Below are 19,197 nucleotides of genomic sequence, written 5' to 3'. Positions count from 1 at the left end.
TTATTATCTGTGTATGAACCCTTCCTTCCACATTTGCTGGGTTGTGTACCCACTGAGGGACGTAGTCCTTCATACGTGACGGGCCTAAATCTGTAGCTGCGGATAATCACCGGAAAAGTAAATAAATCAATAAATACACTTGAGCGTTATAATATCTACTTTGCCGTAAACGATCCCCGGTTCAATCATGTTGAGGAGATTACTCTGAATTCAGGAGTGATAACTGAGTTTTCCATTCTTTCTCAGTAGATTAATTTCAGCAATCCATTATGAAGATTATTTAGTTGTATATATTATGTACTTTCTGACTGTACAGCAGAGATGGTATATTCAATATTCGATTCAATATAGTTACTTTGCAATATTAAATTATTTAATGTATTCAATAAGTAATTATGAAAAATATTTAAAATATGACAAAATCAACATTAACATAAACCACAGTTTATAATTGAGAAGTTTCTTTTATATGATTTAATGATTTCTTTGTCTCGGGAGTGAGATACCCAATGATATCGTGTTACTTACATCATTATGTCCAATTTTACTTCCAAGTCTAATATCGCAATTGCTGATTGTGTACAAAATAGAATGAAAGAAGTAATTGGTACTCTTTACTACAAAGCGGGTTTTAAAAATTGAAGTTTTAGCCTTGTTACATTTGGTATATAGATACATGCTTACTGATGAAAATATACGAAAAAGGTAAAAGTTTACAATAAACAAAAAATAAAGTTATTATTAATGTTTATTCTTTCTTTCCAGAAATTCAACAAAATCCAATGACTATTCTAGGAATTCAACCCGTAGCAGGTAAATTATTATTCATTTTATATTCATCTTTTATTGCGAAAAGTTTATTCTTATTTTATACAAAGTTTGTGCATGTGTGTTTGTTCTGTCCTATTTAATTTTGATCAATTTTTGTAGTAATATTTAGATACGTGTTTTAAATAAAATTATTTTTCTGGTTAGATTTGACTTAGTAAATATATGTTATTCAAGCAAATAGTTCGATTCATGCATTGTTATATCTATAGACTACACGTTATGAAGTAATTTATCGGCATAAGATATGTTAACTTTGAAAAGTATTGTTAAACTCCTAAACTAATTGCAAAATGAGATTTGTCCTATATGTTAATCAATTAGAAGTTTTATAAGTAAATTTCAGATGTTTTATATCAGTTTTGAAATGAATATTCAAATACTGACGGGAGAATTACATTTTTAAACTTGATATGTCTAAATAATTAAATGATAATATGCAAGTAATATTCATTATGGAAACATAATAATCATTTAATTGTAAGATAAAATTGAAATCATAAGAAATAACAAACACACACACACACACACACACATATATATATATATATATATATATATATATATATATATATATATATATATATATATATATATATATATCAGGGGGTCGTTCGGAAAGTAGCCTAGAAAAAAGAATTTGTTTCTTTGCTTTATTTTTCAACGTAGTTTCCATAAACATTCAAGCACTTATAATATCTCTGCAGTAGCTTAGAAATTCCATCAGCATAAAAATTTCTCATGAATGATTTTGAGACACAGCACTTCCTGTAGCTTAACCTCTGTGTTACTACGTCATATAACACAGTCCTGGAAATTTGTGGAAGTCATCGGAAATCTCTGACATTGTGAACTTCGATTTTCACAAACTTTTCCATCAATTTTCTTTACGAGTTAATCAGAGACCACTGATAGCATTCCGCTCCTCTCTTCGTCATGGATGTATGTTCGTCCACTTTTAAATGAACGAACCCAATTCACGAACAACTACTTCTCTCATCACACATGGACCATACACGACACAAAGATACCGATGAATACATGCTGCCGACTATTATATTATTTTGATGTTAGAAAACGTATAACAGCTCACATCTCACATCTGGAGGGTTTTCTATTGCAATACACATTTTCAGATGCTAGTGATCAGACTACTACTACAAACTTTTACTAGTGATCAGACTACCTTCATTTTACCACGGTTGACTGGAGTCTGATCTACGGCATTCATCTGTTCAAAGAGGGTAGCGTTGCCTTCACTATTTTATGCACAGTAACCAATCGGAGATAACTCTTTGAACATGCCTCGTATATATATTTTAAAACCACGAAATTTTCATCTTCATGTTATATTTCTACAACTTCCTATATAGTTTAATGCTCCAGAAAATAAACAGTAATGTTTAAATCTCTTCTACTTGACTTGTTATTCCTTCTGAGAATAACGTAACACAAAATAATAGTATTGGCAATATTTGTGCAAACATGTATCAGTTACTTTTTTAGGAAATGGTATTAATCGGCCTATTTTTTGTTTGTATTACATTTCTTGCAAAATATATATTTATGTGCGTAATGACACGATGTCATAAATTGTGCAACCAAGTTGGTGGAGTATTAGAAAGTACCTGAAAGCAGTTGATATATTGTTTAATAAATAATATTAGATTTGCTTTTTTACTTTTACTTTTGGCATTATTTCTTGTATTAATCATTAAAAATTAGAAAATTAAGTAATTCAGTAAGAAAGGTTCTTAAAATTTTCATTGCGAGTTCTCTAGCAAAAACAAATATTACTTTTTAAAGTCAAATGAAAAATTACCAATTCTTTTAAATGACAAAATGATACTAGTCAGTAAGTTCAATTCAAACAAACTAAATGTTGAACACAGCAAATAAGATTAATTCGCAACTTTTGTTTCTTTTTCTAGTGATTGAGTCAGAAAGAGAACCGACTTCAAATGTACCTCAGCAACCAGGTTAGTTTGTTTTGTTATTTTTAATGTTTCACATAACAGATTACGTTTTTACATCTTGTTTATTTTTTCTGGAATCATTATTTTGAATCTAAAACTGTTTATAACAAAGATTTATGAAAGAAACCGCTCGAATATAGTGTTGTTGCAAATAACATTCTTATAACAGTCAGAGATCTGTTAAGGTGCATGGTCGTAGTATCACTCAAAACAAAATGGCCCAGAGACAATATTTGGATGACTTTACATGGAGGAGAATCATCGGAGAAATGAAACAAGAACGAAATATGGTGACCATGGTCCAGAAATTTGGTATTCCCCACAGCAACGCTTCACCTGCATGGGGAGCATTTTCAACGAAAGGCAATGTTGTACAAACGAAATGTGGTGATCTACCACGGTCAACTAGAGCAAAGAACCACTACAACGTTGTGAAACAAATAATAACGTGCTGACTTCAAACACCGGGTGTAATTACTAACATATTCAGCATAACTGCGAGGAACCCAATTTCATTCTTTACAGTGGCATCTCAACTATATGAAGGTGATCTATTTGCTCGATGGCCATTTTGTTTCGTTGACACCTGCATAGCTGAAACGAAGAGAATGTGTTGCTTTCTCGTCTCAAATGAGAGGAGATTTAGCCCAGAACACTAATCTCGCGAGAGGAGTGAAACCGCAATGAGCTTGGAAATATTATCGAAAATAATCGTTTTGGGGGTCGAGTATTTCTTCTGTGGCAGGCATAATGTTGCATGCAATACTGTTCTCTAAAATTTTGAACCTTTTACACTCATTAGTAAACATTATTTTAAAATTGTATCCCTTCTTCACGTGCGTCTTTTTGCAGGCCCCGACTTCATCTGTATTGAAATGTGCAGGTGAGATATGTTTTGAAAGGAGAAAATATTTCGCGAATGGACTTGCCTGTCTGTTTCTATGAATTGAACTCCATCAACCACATGTAGGATGGTATTGAGAGATAACTTGCAGCACGTTCCGATGCACCATATTGCAGTTGTCAGCAGCGCCGGTAGAGTAATAGAACTGGATACTATAACAACTCATTAATAACCTTGTAAGCAGCATGTGGTAGATCTCTGTCCATAGTGATTACACATTCATTCAAGATCATTTTATCCTTTCCAAGAAACCATTGTGGGTCGTGGTGTATTCAGAGTAAATTATTGTCTCTATAAAAGTTCTATTGTTGTTCCTTTCATCATAGATTACACTCTGTTATTTTCTGTATCATACTGCAGTACTACTCTCTATGTATGGTTCAAATTTCACCAACATATGCCACTTGGTAGTGACACAACGTGCATAAATTACTTTGGCTCCTAAGTCCGCACATCTGTGTATGTTTTTTAAAACGTTTGTGCAAATTTAAAATATTGTCCATTCTGAAATGCTCTATCTAATCTCTTCCGACTAGAAATTATTTGTACAAATTTGTTGTTGTCATAATTAGTAACATGGTTACAGATTTTTAAAAATGCATTCTGTATGTTACGTAATGGTTTGTTAAGTATAACTTTGGCTTCACCGACAAACCGAATGCTCTCGAGACAGATAGGACAATAAATAAATAAACTTTACTACGTTTGAAGTTTAACTAATGCAACGAGTGGAAGATATTGCACCTATTTTAATTCATGCAAGCAGCACCATGAGTAAAATGTAATATAATGAGGTCCTATTATTTTGTAGAATCGCTGTAAAATAAATGAGTGGAATAGATGTGTTGGTTTATTGTTATGCTTAAGATAAGTAGCTCAGTAAGGATTTACCAATCATACGATAGACTATTGTGTGATTTTTCGCTATCTTACTAGTTTCATCTATTATTATTTCTCGATGTTAAAAACTCAAATCAGTTCAAGTTTACCACTTTTCATAATTAAAGAGCTAAGCCACATTATATTCAAACATTTTCAAGAGATGTTGAATAAATCCTGATAGGTGTTAAAGTTAGCGTCTCAGACATCCATAATATCCACTAGTTTGTGTATCACTGAAAAACATTCCTTTGAAGCTTCTAGCTTGTGTGATTGTTGTTCTATTACTGACGTGTTGCACTTTATGCATATTCAAACATTAGTTATGCTATTAAATATCTAAGGATATTGATATGAAAGAAGAATAAATTTATTTATTTCACTGAACTAAACTTCCATACCTTTTGTACTAATGATTTGAAGTAAGAGCTATTTCCGTAACATAATTTAGACGTTTATAACAGCTGTAGAAAACTTCCCAGTCTACGATCGGACATACTTGTTCACATTGAGCATAAATTTCATTCCAGCGTACAATTGAAATGACCGTCTATTTATTTTAAATTTTACAAAACTTCTCAAATATAAGAAACTTAAAACTGTTAACTTTTCTAATCGTTTTGCTATTTCTATTAGAGACATGTTATTCCTATGAATCACTCCTAGTGCAACAATTTTGTTAACAGCATTGTCTTTCTACTTATTTAGGGGGAGTATTACCATCATATGGATCTGAACCATCTCAACCATCTAAGCAGCTAGGTACTGACATTTGATTATATTCTTGCTTTAATACTACGCATACAATAATATTAATTTTACAAAGTTTGTTTGAATGTTTTTCAATAGATAAGTGACTAAGATCTTGCTTTGTGTACACGTTCTCTTAAGTTGAAATCATGGTGAGAGTATTTCTGTTAGTTAGGAAGTCGAGGAGTAGTTCTGTAACCTTTAAGCAAACCACTCCGTTTAATATAGCCTTGGCATTATCAACAGACGTTTAACTCTAATTAAATGATGCACATTTGCTTAATACTTGGTAAAAATGGTAAAGCACGTCCAGATTTTAATTTGGTTCTAGTAAAATTCAGACTAGAATGACAATGACCTATTAAAAAATACACTTACCTAAACGTCAATTCACATATAAATATAAAATATGTTAACATTGTGTTGGAATTCTTTGGAAAGTATAGGTTTCGAATTTAGATTTTAAGTGATTTCAGAAAACTTTGGAACTTCTGAAATGTTTTCTCCGCAATGCTGAAACTCTTAAGCCTCTTACTCACTTGTTTCATTAGAGACTAATCTATGCTAATGGTTGATGTTGCTTAGTTTTCATTTTTACGCTAATGTCTCCCTAAATTTCTAAGGACCTAATGAGTTACGGAAGACATCGTGAATATTTCTGGCTTTACATTTGTGTTCAACAGAAAATCCTATATCTTAAATCAAATTTGATACACTCTGAAGGAACTTGTTTTGATTTTCAATTTCAGTATTTCTCAGAAGCGAGGCTATATGAGACGTGAACGTACAGCTTAACGTGAAATTCACACCACATGAGCTTTCTCTGGGTATCGAACCTGAATATCTCGCACTAAAGGCTCGCATGCTAACCGCTTAGTTACCCTAAAGAAATTAAGTATATAATAGTATTTTAAGGAGGATAAAACATACTTTATTAATGATATATTTCAATTCGATTTTTTTGGAAATTCTTATTTATAAGACTGTTACTGCATTTTGGTAGACATGTAACTTTCTACAAGGTGAAACTCCGATCATAAGTTTCATTTTGTAGGTAAAGCTGATCAACTACGTTGAATAAACGCTGATACTCTTTTCTTTCTTACAATACGAGTATTCCTAACGTTGTCCTAAACAGGAGAAGTGTGTGTTTTCTATTTTAAATCAAACATATATTTATTGTACTTATTCAACACTATCTTTTGTTATTAAAGAATGTTAACAAAACAACGCAAAAGCATAAATAGTGTTATGATAACTCTTCTCCCTCTTATAAAAGTGTTTAATAGTGACTTAAATAATTATGTGAGCACTAATAATGACTAAACGTTTAAAACATCCAAAGAAGATGACAACTAAGGACGTGGTGAAAATAATTCATTAAGTTGTCCTGAAATGTCGCCGAGTGGAAACAGGAAAGATGGAAAATAGCTCAGACGGATAAGATTATTATATTCTTCATGGATATTTAAATATGAGCAACTTATGGAACAGATGGATGCCCGTATTGATCACTATGGCCAAAAAGTGGAAAATCACACGTACAATTTAAGACAGTATATTAGAGAAGCAATAACGGAATTTATCATCTTTTTCGATATTTTACGTTGCTGGTTATGACGCACAAATAACCTACTACTAACCAGAAAATAAAAATAATCAAAGGAATGAATATCAGCAGAATAATGTGTTCTAAAAATACATGAACAAATCAATTGGCTGGCAAAATCATGTTTACGAATTTTTCGGAATTCCGATGCTATCGTTCTTATCGAGTAACTCAAGAAGAATAATACTATTAAAGAGTAATATTATCTCTTTATAAAAATCATTGCCACAACGAACAGATGAAAACGTCCATACTACGTTCATACATAGAGGAGAAACAATTTCATTCACGAGGACAATTTCCAATCTTATACGATAGTAAGCGTACTGTCTGTTTAAAAACTTCCAGATTTGCATGACGGATGAAAATTTGCATATTGTTGACAAACGTTCAAACAAACGTCTATTTTATAGGAATTATATATCCTATTCGTTCAATTCAAATTTCAATCTGACTTTCATCATTCATTTTACGTTGTCATTGGTTTCTAAGTTTATTTTACATTTCTTTGAAAATTGTGTGGAAAGGTATTTTGTTAAGACATACTATTTTTTTTAATTTATTCAGTTTAGTTTTTCAATATGTATATTTTCTGAAGTCATTAACGTAATTTAAGCCTTAAAATTCTTAATCAAACATTTTTTATAAATGTCAGACAGTTTTGTCATAATTTATTTTAGTTTCCATAACTGCGAAATAACTTCAACACTTGCACTGGGAAAACTATTATAACGGTATTTTCACTAACTAACAAAGATTTAGGTTACTTTGAGTTTGTTTAGTTTCCTTGAATATGTAGGTTATGAGTATAGTTAATATATTGAACCATAAACTTAGTATTCTTTGTTGTTTTACTATTAAATATTTGTACTACACAAGTAACATCTTCTGCTATACATAAGACGAATAAGTTTATTTTGGACCTTCAATTATTTATGTATAAGAAATACGACTAGCTTAACTAAGAATGGTAACATTGGATTAAAATTGTAATCTTAAATTAAATGAAAACTTCCAATAGTAATCGGGGAGTTCAGTGCACAAAATATTCAAATCGAATCTTGATCATTTACGACATGTTACATATTTAAAATCTCTACCTGATGCTCCTTTCAGCCATTGGTGGATCCAGGGGGTGGTCAGGGCAATTGTCCCCCCACCCCCGAAGAGGAAACTTTCTTATTTTATATATATAAATAAAACCCATCCCAGAGTTTGGAACTATTAAAAGTAGCTCTAAATAGCAGTATTACAACCCACCGCCACCTCCCAGAAGTCCGTCCTGGATCCTCCTCTGCTTTCAGCGGTTAAAAGATTCACACCTACATATTAAATATTTCTGATAATAGAAAGAAAAGTGTTGTCCATTATTTAAAGAAAACATTAATTAAGATTATTTAAAATTTTATTTATATTTTTCTTACAACTTTTGTACTTGGGCTTGAATGTCTTGTACTCTGAATGACCTAATTAATTAGTAGGCATGCACTAAAATTTACTATTATGCATAAGTATAAAAATAATTTCCCGGTCAGTCGCAATGCGTTATTTTCTTAATATCATTATTGTAAATGTATCCATTTTATACTTCGTTTTTAAGAAAAGCCATTGAAAAAATATTGTAAATTAGAATGGAAAGAAATATATTATATTGCTAAATTCATACCACTTATACTTATAAAGTAAATATTAAACATTACAGTAAGGCAGAACGAAGATAAAAGTAGTATTGAAAATATTGACGTCACTGTCCTTATTATCAATATAGTTACATTTATTGTAGTACGTTAATAAGCTTTTCTTATATTCTACGTAAGTAACATAATTGTTGTTATTCTAAAGCATTTTTAATATATTAATAGGAGAGACTCCATCTTCTGTTGAAGGAATTCTTGGGCACCCTATAGAACCAGGTATAGCATCCAGCTTTATTTCATTTTTTAATACTAACTTACCGATGATAATTCTAACGGTTCCTTTAAATAACAAAATCATTTCTACCTAGGCGAAACGATAAATAATATTTGATATTATATGTGAAGATATTTGTGTTTAGAGAATAATTTTTGCAATACGGTTACAATTATTTGATTTTAAGTAATCTAGTATATGTATTCATACAACCAATAAATAAATATTAAATGTTGCATTGGCCTTGAACTGTTTGAAACTCATAATTAACTTTTGTAACGTAGTGACCTTATTACGTAATTGTCATGCTATCTGTATTAGTATTCTAATTGTAATTTTTAACCCTTTTCCGACTGTCGGGACTTTTAAATCCGATTTTTTTTTTTTTTTGCTCATACAATATTTCTCATGTGTGCGTTATAATGTCAAAGCCTATCCGTCTGATGTGAATCGTGAGTCACTTTCCCTTCGTCATTGTTGAGCAACAGTAGAATCAACAATTTTTATATATTCTAATGTAAGCCCAATTTACTATCAAATCAAATTATAGTAAAAATTTAATTCTGTCGGAAAAGGGTTAAAAAAATAAAAACGAGGTAATAGCAACAGTAAAACTTAGAGCTGTACATGTGGAATTTCAAACTTTAATTAGAAATGTCCTCTCAATTAAGCATATGCGTTACCAGTAAATTGCATCTAAGTATTCTTAATGTGAACATACTTTATTTTTTCAGTGCCTGAAAGATCTCATATACCGATGCAACCTGAAGGATATCCAATATTCTCTCCAGGTACTCTTTATTGTATTTCTTAAATAACTTGATTTGTCATTTTGATTTTTAAAGAACTTGCACTAATTTAACAATAAACTTTTTAAGTAATGGTTTTGCAAAGTAAATGTGCCTTACTTCTTCCAATTATAGCAATTATGTTATTAGTATGTTATTAGTATGTTATAGCAATTATATAAAATTATAGCAATTATGTTATTAGTATAGTAGTGACTTTTTCTAAAAGTTTTCCAAGTAAAATATCATTTATTTTCTTTATATTATACACATTTAGGGAAACAAATATGAATTCCTCTATAGTATAATAATACATTTAAAACTAATGTAACTACAAATAAATTCTGGTACCACGCTTCCACCATATCTAATCATCATGTTCGTTAAAATGTGTTTATTCAACAGTTCTCCACACTATACGCTAGTAAGTTGTTTATTAGCCAAAAATATGAACTAACATATTATAAAGTGATTGATTATTTTTGCGTTAATGATGTAAAGCATTAATAAATTATAACAGTGACTATTTTACCTCATGTACTTTGCAGATTTCAACCCAGAAAAAGCAATAGAAGTTTTAACTCAACTGCAATCACCAAGTAATTATTAATATTTTATTTATAATTTCAATGTCATTGTAAAACTATTTATATTTTATTTTTATTTAATTCTGATGGTAATGGTTATGCTTAATCCACACCTAGAGTATTATAAGAGATCGTTTAATATTTTGACGCAGTTTTTAATTATGTCTCTGTACTCGTAATTCTTGTTTTTGAACTATATATAAATGAAGTAAAACTAAGAGATGACTACAGGAAGCACTAAGCTTTATTACAGTTTCCGTAACATATCATTATCCTTATAAGTATTTGTTAAAGGAAATGATACATTAGCAAAAGTAAAACAAAGATTAGTTACGAAATAGTTTGGTTTGGTAAGATTTTATGTTTATTTAATACTAGCAGATTGACCATTCTTTGCACGGGGAGAAAACGTTCCATTTTGGACATAAAGGGAAATGGAGGCTCAATTTGGATTAAAACGGGATCGGAAGTGTCCCTGTCGGTCGACAATTGTGAGTTTGATACTATGTAACGATTTCTCGTTAGTCAAGTATATAGTAATTTAATAAATTCATACAAAAAAAGAGAGAAGAACACTTATGTGGAGTGGGATCTATCTGTCCTTCTTCATACAAATGTATTACTGACTTATTTTGATAATATCAGATTGTCTGCGCGCTATACTTAATAAATTACTGAGATCGCCATTTGTTTGGGCGGTGGAATGCCGAAATATGGCTGGGAGAAAAAAGCGCGCTTGAGGAGGCCTGAACATAATAAATGTGAAATGGAAAGGAGTAACATCTTGCAGTATTGGTCTGGTACGATTCTTTAATATTGTATATATTCGTATACCAAAAGATTTGTGAGACATGAAAGAAAAGTTCGTTGTATTGATTCTTGGATTTAATAGGGTAATGTCATGCGTAAGATCGTGATTAACATTACATATATAAAACTTTTTGTGGAAATTACTTCTCTACTAAGTGACCGTTTGTAGTACCATTTTGATGTACTGTTGATTATGGGGAATTTTCCATGACTGTTCGTATGGGTGGATCACGACTGTTCGTATGTACGACTGTTCGTATGGGTGGATCAAGTGGAGATTTATAAATTAAATTAATCATAAGGAATTGTTTTTTCATCATTATTATATTCTAAGATTTACAAAGGAAATAGGGTTAGCTGTCTCCCACTTCATGTTACCACTGTACTGTATTAGCAATCCATTAGGCTGAATTGTGGAATTGAATAAAATGAAGAGTTGTTGTTCATGAATTTATCTATAACCTAAACTAGGTAAGTTATTGATTTTTTTAATAATTATATTTCATTTTCTCAATAAGAATCTATGGTATTATTTTGCCTTTGTGTATTATATATTCGGAGTTCCACTTTGAAATCAAATGGCCTAAGGGGCTCGGTGGCTCAGTGATAGAGCTTTCACCTCCGGTGCTTGGGGTTCCTGGTTCGATCCCAGCTCGCGCCGTGTGGACTTTGTGATGGACAAACACCTTGCTCGTGGGTTTACTCGGGGTTCCCCCGTTTCCTCCCACTTTCTTCATTCCACCATTTCACTCATATCTCATTATCACCGTCTTCTTTAACCTAACCGGCATAACTGTGGGACGTAAAACTTAAAGATTTCATTTCATTTTTTCAAAAGGCCTAGTATTGACAAGAATATCTGAAGTAAAGTTGAGTATTCCAATACATTCTCTATTTATGCTTCTTTTGATATTATTAATAGGGATTTTTGTATATTGTTCGTATTCCTTTGATAATAAGTCTTCATTATAAACAGGATGCTTTTTTAATTCATATATTTTTATTTATTCCTGCCATACATATCCCCAGGTTGCTTATACGTTGATAGCTATTAGTTGTAGAGAAAGATTCCGTATACGGTATTTATATGAAAATCTTTGGTTTTAACTTAAAATTTGAATAACGTATGAAAAAGAAGATCTTGTGCTAGGAATCCTCCCACCTTCTTATTTCACTTTTATGCTATCAGATAACTACGCCCGAAAGTATTAGTTAACGGTTGTGTAATGGGCATTTGGGTGTTTGTTATCCTTTGCTCATTTGGCCCGGATCAGAATTCGTCTCGTGATGAATTTTGTTACAACAAATATCGGTCATTTTCGATCACTTTATATACCTTACCCTTTCTTCCTCTAAGTTTCACTTTCAAAATAAAATGATAAAATCCATTCCAGGCCCGAATTTCATCTATGTGAATATCGGTTTGGTGACAATTATTTGTATACCAATACACCGGACAACAAGTTTTAACTTTTTTCATGCTTCGAAAAAGAAGAGTACATTTTCTTACGCAAATAAGGATGCTGAATACGAAAATGGAAACAAAAATGTTGAATTGGTTTGAGTTTAAGTGTAATCGGCAGAAATATGTGTTATGTAGTACTCACACTTTCAGATGTTTGAATTTTCTATTTGGCCTTTTACTTAAGTAGCCGTTACTTCAATTTTGTTCATCCGAGTATCGGGGTTCATATGTCTTTGTCTTCAGATTAAACCAAACTTGCAAACGGTACTATATGCATGTGTACATGATGTATAAGAGGAGGGAAATTTAAAGTAAAATTGGGAATTTCCCGTCCAAAAATTCCTTTTTTCAAATGAAGCACTCTTTGGTACGGCATCGGCTAAAAGTACCCAAATATGATATACGTTTCAAACTACTGTAGTTTATACGTAATACATGCTCCAAGTTTCACTGTAATATCTACAATAGTTGTGAGGAAAAAAAAACATTTCTCAGTTCTGCTTGACAATACTAAATTTCGTATAAAGAAAAGTGAGATATAAAATAAAAAGAATCCAAACCATGCTATTTATTTGAGTATCATGACTTCTCTTCAGAATAAAACAGGTTTTCAAATGATACCATGAGAATGTGTGTGTGTGGGTGATGTACGAGAGAAAGGAAAATTGAGGTAAAATTGGGAAATTTCCGTCCAAAAAATCCATTTTTTCAAACGTAATGCCTCATGGTGAGGCCGCACCTACAGGTATCACAATACAATATACCTTGAAACTTCTGTAGTTCATACGTAATGCGTATGCCAATATTCATTGCAATATCTGCAACAACTATGAGGGAAAAGTATTCTTCAATCATGCTTGATAACACCAAATTTTATATAGCAAAAAGTGAAATATAAAATAAAAACATATAAAGTGAGGTTCGTACGTAAAATGCCGTTTGTTATAACTTTAGACCCTCTACACATGAGATAAAAAATCATTTGACATATAGGTTATAGGGTATGATAATTGATTATATGTGCGCTTGGCACAGCATTTGTTCCAAAGATTATAAAAGCGTCAATAAGAAATTAAAACTGTATAAAATGACAGTGATAAAACAACTTACATGGATACTTCAAATGGCACCGCTTTGTCTGTCTCTTGTATTATGCTTCTGGAATAACTCTAGCAATTGTCCAATAATAATTGGGAAGCACAGACTTGCTCCAGTGGTCCTGATATCGTTTCTCCATCATAGATATAACTTGGTTGAAATGTTCTGCATGTTTATCAATAACTACTCCGTAATTCTCTGGGAAGAAATCTATGTGGGAGTGCAGAATATGTTTTTTAGTGACATGTTACATTCCATTGCTTGTTAAAAGATATTAGGTGTTTCCCTACTTACTTATAGTTTTGGGAGCTCTCGTTTCCCAAAACATTCCTCACGAGCTTTCGGAAGGAATCCCATGCAATCCTCTCCTTATTTTCCAACACTGCATCAAATTCAGGATCATTGAGCAGTTAAAGATTTGAGGGTCAATAAGTATTCAATGCTTGGTTTTAGTTTAAGCAATTTGTGGAAGTTTAAGCAGAATACATTTGAAGAATAGTTTTGATGCACTAGAGAATAGCAATGAAACTAACCGTCAAACAATGGACGTGTATTGAAATAAGCAGACAGCCTCTGTTGCCATGAACCCTTAATTTGCCCACTGGAGTACATCCGGTGATAAGGTATATCTTTGAGACCCGAACCAATCTTCAGAAATTAATTTCATATTCGTTATCACCACCTAAAATTAGTAAGAATTGGTCACTTTTATCTGCAAAGCATTTTGACTGTTGACCACTATTATTATCTGTTAATTAATTTTATTTCTAAGTTAGGTCACTTCAAATTTCCTTACTTTCTCTTTTGTCCAGAAAGACACGTATTTCACAACAAAATAACAATAAAATGAGAAAAGATGTTTAAATTTAGTCTTTTTCAATATGGTGCATATATATATGTGCGGTTACGAAATATGATCCTGTGTTCTGTATGGTTGCGAAATATGGTCGGTTACTCTGAGGAAAGAACGCAGACTGAAAGTATTTGATAACGCAACCCTAGGAGGAACATTCGTACCATGAAAGGAATGGGCATTAAGAATGCCAAAATTCCATAACGATGACCTGCATAATTTATGCCGTTTACAAAACATTGTTAGGTTCATCAAGCGTAGAAGGCTCAGGTGGGCAGGTCGTGTATCTAGGATGGAAGAAAGTAGGACTGCAAATGAATCGGAAAACGATCATTAGAAAGACTTGGTCGGAGATGGGAGGATAATATTCAGATGGATCTCGCAGAAATAGAAATACAAGGTAGAAACTTCATCCACTTGACTAAAAATAGAAGTCAATTGAGAGCTTTTGAGAGCGCAACATTAAAACCTCCGAGTTTCATAGACCACAGAGTTAGTTAGTTAGTTATACAAAATATATTCTGCAAATGAATTTAACAGATATATTCATTAAATGTTTTTATTTATTGATTGATAATTTTATTTATTTATTCACAAAGTTTCATACAGCACTAAGCCAGTTAGCTAAAACTGTATAATATAAAAACAAGAATAAAACAAAAACAAACAAAAAAAGCAGATGAAATACAGAAAAAGGGTTCACCTGTCACTATACAAGGTTCTCCTCAATTGAGTTATGAAGTCTCTCTCTTAGAGGTAAAAATGTTACATTCTCTTGATAATGTATTGTAATCGAGCGCTGGTGTGTAAAGTAAGGAGCTCTTTACAATCGATAACCTATGTGTCTCATAAGTTAGCAAATTGAGAGAGTGAGTTCGCCTCTGAGCAACACGAAATTCAATCTATTGTAGTAAAAATTCAGAGTCAATTTTACCATTGACGATCTTATACAGGAAATGGAGACTTTATATTTCCAGTAATCTAAAGAGTAGACCAAGTAGTTTTATAGCTCTGGATGGAATCGAAGTAATATGATCCGCAAAGGAGAGATTTTCATCAAAGACACCACCTAAATATTTTTGACATGAGACGTGTTTGATAGGCACTTTGTTAACATTATATATCTGCCAAAGAACAGCTTTTTTTAAGGAAATGGATATTGTGATACAATTATTGTGGTTTAGAGACATATTCCTGGTACAGCACCAATTACATAACATATCTATGTCAGCTTGCAGTGAAGAAACATCGTCTACAGTCTTAATGACTCTGAAGAGTTGACAGTCATCAGCACAAAGCAATATATTTGATGACGAGGCCGAAAAGATGCTAGGCAAAGTCCTCCATATTCAGTTTTCACTTCAATTTAACGTCCATTTCCTTATCTGCGGCATTGGAAGACAGGATTAGTTTTTAAAGTTGGATCCAAGCCACTACTGACTTTCTCTTAGGGTTATATCCCGTTCACTTCAATACTTCAATAATCTCTCTGGGCATCAATTCATACTTGCAGTATAAGTAAGAATTGATATTTACATTACTTTGAAAAGACACTGTTATACTTTATACAATATTATTTATTTACTAACAGGAGAATATACCACATATTACATTTTAAATTGTGTTTGAAATATATATTTGATGTAATACAGCCAAATAGATGTCAGTACGATTTATTATTAATAGTATTACAAAACTAAAGTTTTGATACTACTCTACGTCCTGAGCTTTGGTACATATCTTATGTTCTTTGCAGATTTAAATCCAGCAGAAGTTATGGAAGTTATAAATCAATTAAAAGCACCAGGTACACGATAATTTTTAAATAATTTCTTACATTTTAATTCTAAATTGTTTTAAGATTCATTAATAGTAAGTGTAGCAATTTATAATCAACTTGATTAATGACATTTAGCAAATACTACGATATTTTGCGAATGTACATTCCTTTGACAGCACAAAGAGCTTGAGAGGCTTTGTTTCAAATATCTCCTTTAAACACGTCATTCTTAATTATATATTATTATCCCAATCATTGTATGTATCTGAACAAGGCACAATATTTATAATATATAGTTTGTTCCAAATATCACAGCATATTCATGTCAGAATATAAGGAGAGCAACATAAAATACGGAATTCGCCTAATGTCAACGTATTGTAATATGTGAGAGGTGTGAGTACTAACTCTTTAACCGCTTTGAGGCATCAACGTTATGCCTCATTGTTTTTATAAATTTGTGCCGCGTGGCACTTATGGAAGCCTCACACATTTTGTTTTCGAAGATTATACATATGCATTAAGCAGAACCGGTCACACTTAAATGAGAAAAGTCAAACTTACGTTTTGGCCCCATTGATAGTTTTTGCCCATACATTGTGGCAGTTAAAGGGCTAAAGATGTTGGAAATGCTTATTATTGACCTATTAGTATATCTAATTATGATAATGAATCTTTCTGAGAAATTGTTGAGGGTTTAGTTGGTGATTTTGTTGTATTGTTGTCGAAATCTTAGATCGCAACTGATCAAATGTCTTTAAATTGTGCTTTTTAATACGAACCTTGACATAACCCCACAGAAAAAAGCCTCCTGGACTGAGATACGAGAACCGTGCGGGGGCAGATTCTACTGTACATAATAAGATTTCCAAACACGTACTGAGAAATTTCACCCACGGCGGTAGTAAAGTTACGTCTTTACAATGTGAATCTTAGAATTGTTTGAATCTGTACTTCAGTCTCTTAATCATGAAAAGATGATGTGTAAAGTGCATGTACATCATAGGTACTCCTGAAATATATGTTTCTGCTGCTCACATACCACAGAGTTCTAACTACCTCACTAAACAATGTCACATTTGAAATATTATACATTCTGCTATAAAAAATGTTGAAAACTCTGTCAATATTTCACACGCGATTCACTGTTTCTTTCTCGCAATTCATGAATAGCATGTCTTCTGTTGATACATTCCAGTTACTTACGAAAAGTACTATAATTATAATGTACTTAATGTTCCGGTCTGTTGTTATAAATAATTTACAGAATTCGAGCTCTATATAATATTTTAATCAACGATACGAAGAATTCCTTCTAATGTAATGGACTTCCACTGCTACTAGAATCTAATGTACTTCCTGTTTCTTGAACTTGGTAAGAGAGAATGTTTTAAGGATTTTGTATTTCACTTTTCAGTATTGTCAGAACAATAATAGGGATGAGATATGAGCATTCCTCTTTACTCATTCTCTTGGCGAAAAGTCACGTTATGAAATTATTATAGCCTTCGGTCCTATGATGCTATTCTACACAATTTTTATTGATGTACAATACGTCTTTTCACATGTAAAATCATAATCAACTCGACTGTCAAAATTGTTAGGAATACTTTATTTATTTTTTGAAACACATACTTTGAAGACTGGTAAATAATGTCTCATTTAGCAAGCAAAATGTATCATAAATTCTGTAAATATCAATTAAGATACATTACTCATTATTTCGAAATTTTAGATGACATTTTCCATAATTTATATTCATCTATAAGATTTGGAAATCTTGGAGAATGAATTTCAGTTTAATCACATTTAATCATTTAGGTGTTGGAGTGGAAAGTATTCAAGAAGTGCTTAATCATCTATACATGCAAGGTAAGAGAAATGCTATAACTTCCAAATTAACCTGAGAAAATTTAATAGTAATTAGTTTTCGGTCAGTGATGTGTGTAAAGATGGTTGACCTACCCTATGTAGAAATTCACAAAAGAGGTAGCAAAATGTGGAAATGTAAAACGTAAAAATATTAAAAACTAATATATCTATAAAGGCATGCTACTACTTTAACAAACTAACACGTTTTATATACATTGGTAATATTTTTCTTTATAAAATTGAGGTTAAAAATTTAAAGATTGTTCGCCATTTGAGATGATTCTTTCCTTGAGATTAAATAGAAAATAATACCTCTGTACAACTACAATTAGTGAGTTGTTTTCATTAAATATTAAGTATTTCAAGAATTAGATTTTTCTTTTCCTTTCGAAGCTATATAAAATTTTACAGTAACTCTGTTCTTCATATGTAAGTAAACTATGTCATTGGATCTATGACTCATTGACAATCAAGTGCAGTACTTCATAACATTTAATTTGTGTACCATTATATGAGCATTTGTAGAAACGAATTAATTTAGCTTGAACCAAAAAGACGAAGACGCCATATATGTTGCTAGATATGAAATATAGCTCTTCAAAGTAATTCTTTCTTGTACTGTTATTGCATATCCATGTAACTAATTTTATTTATATTATTTCTAGGCATAAATCCAGAATCCGTAATGGAAGTTTTATCGTCAATTCAACAACCAGGTAACTAATTTTTTACAAAAACAAGTTATTTTACAAAACCAATAATGTCATGCAATAAAGGTTTTATGAAACTATATACTGTGACTTATAAAAGGAATATTATAATTGTAGCATTTCTAAGGTACTTTGCAATTAATATGTTTGCATTAAGTGTTTGATTTTGTATTGTTATTTTACTTTGACTTTAATAAAAATAACTTCATTTATTTCTAATTTATTAGGTTTGAAACCTGACTCACTATTGGGTATTCCAAGCATCTTCCAGCCAGTTGGTATGCATTATCTAAAATACAATTAAATACACTTGAAGTACTATATTTTTCATCTCTTTTTTGTACTTAGTTTGAACAAGTTTCGCGAGTATATGTTAC

At 31.6% G+C, this 19,197-nt stretch overlaps 1 protein-coding gene across 1 annotated transcript in view; it reads left to right on the top strand.

The window, feature by feature from the left end:
* Positions 1–19,197, top strand: part of LOC145692677 (uncharacterized) — a 1,521,027-nt gene that overhangs the window by 994,374 nt on the left and 507,456 nt on the right. The window contains exons 275-284 of the mRNA XM_081768059.1: positions 766–813; positions 2,760–2,807; positions 5,296–5,349; positions 8,809–8,859; positions 9,592–9,648; positions 10,194–10,244; positions 16,215–16,265; positions 18,060–18,110; positions 18,776–18,826; positions 19,048–19,098. Coding sequence (XP_081624185.1) covers positions 766–813; positions 2,760–2,807; positions 5,296–5,349; positions 8,809–8,859; positions 9,592–9,648; positions 10,194–10,244; positions 16,215–16,265; positions 18,060–18,110; positions 18,776–18,826; positions 19,048–19,098 — 513 coding nt within the window. The remainder of the gene's footprint in view (positions 1–765; positions 814–2,759; positions 2,808–5,295; positions 5,350–8,808; positions 8,860–9,591; positions 9,649–10,193; positions 10,245–16,214; positions 16,266–18,059; positions 18,111–18,775; positions 18,827–19,047; positions 19,099–19,197) is intronic.

The sequence above is a fragment of the Thermobia domestica genome, chromosome 8 (genome assembly GCF_964235325.1).
Source record: "Thermobia domestica chromosome 8, izTheDome1.hap1.1, whole genome shotgun sequence".
Lineage (NCBI taxonomy): Eukaryota > Metazoa > Arthropoda > Insecta > Zygentoma > Lepismatidae > Thermobia > Thermobia domestica.
Note: the sequence above shows the minus strand (reverse complement) of the source record. Positions and strands in the feature narration are given on the sequence as shown.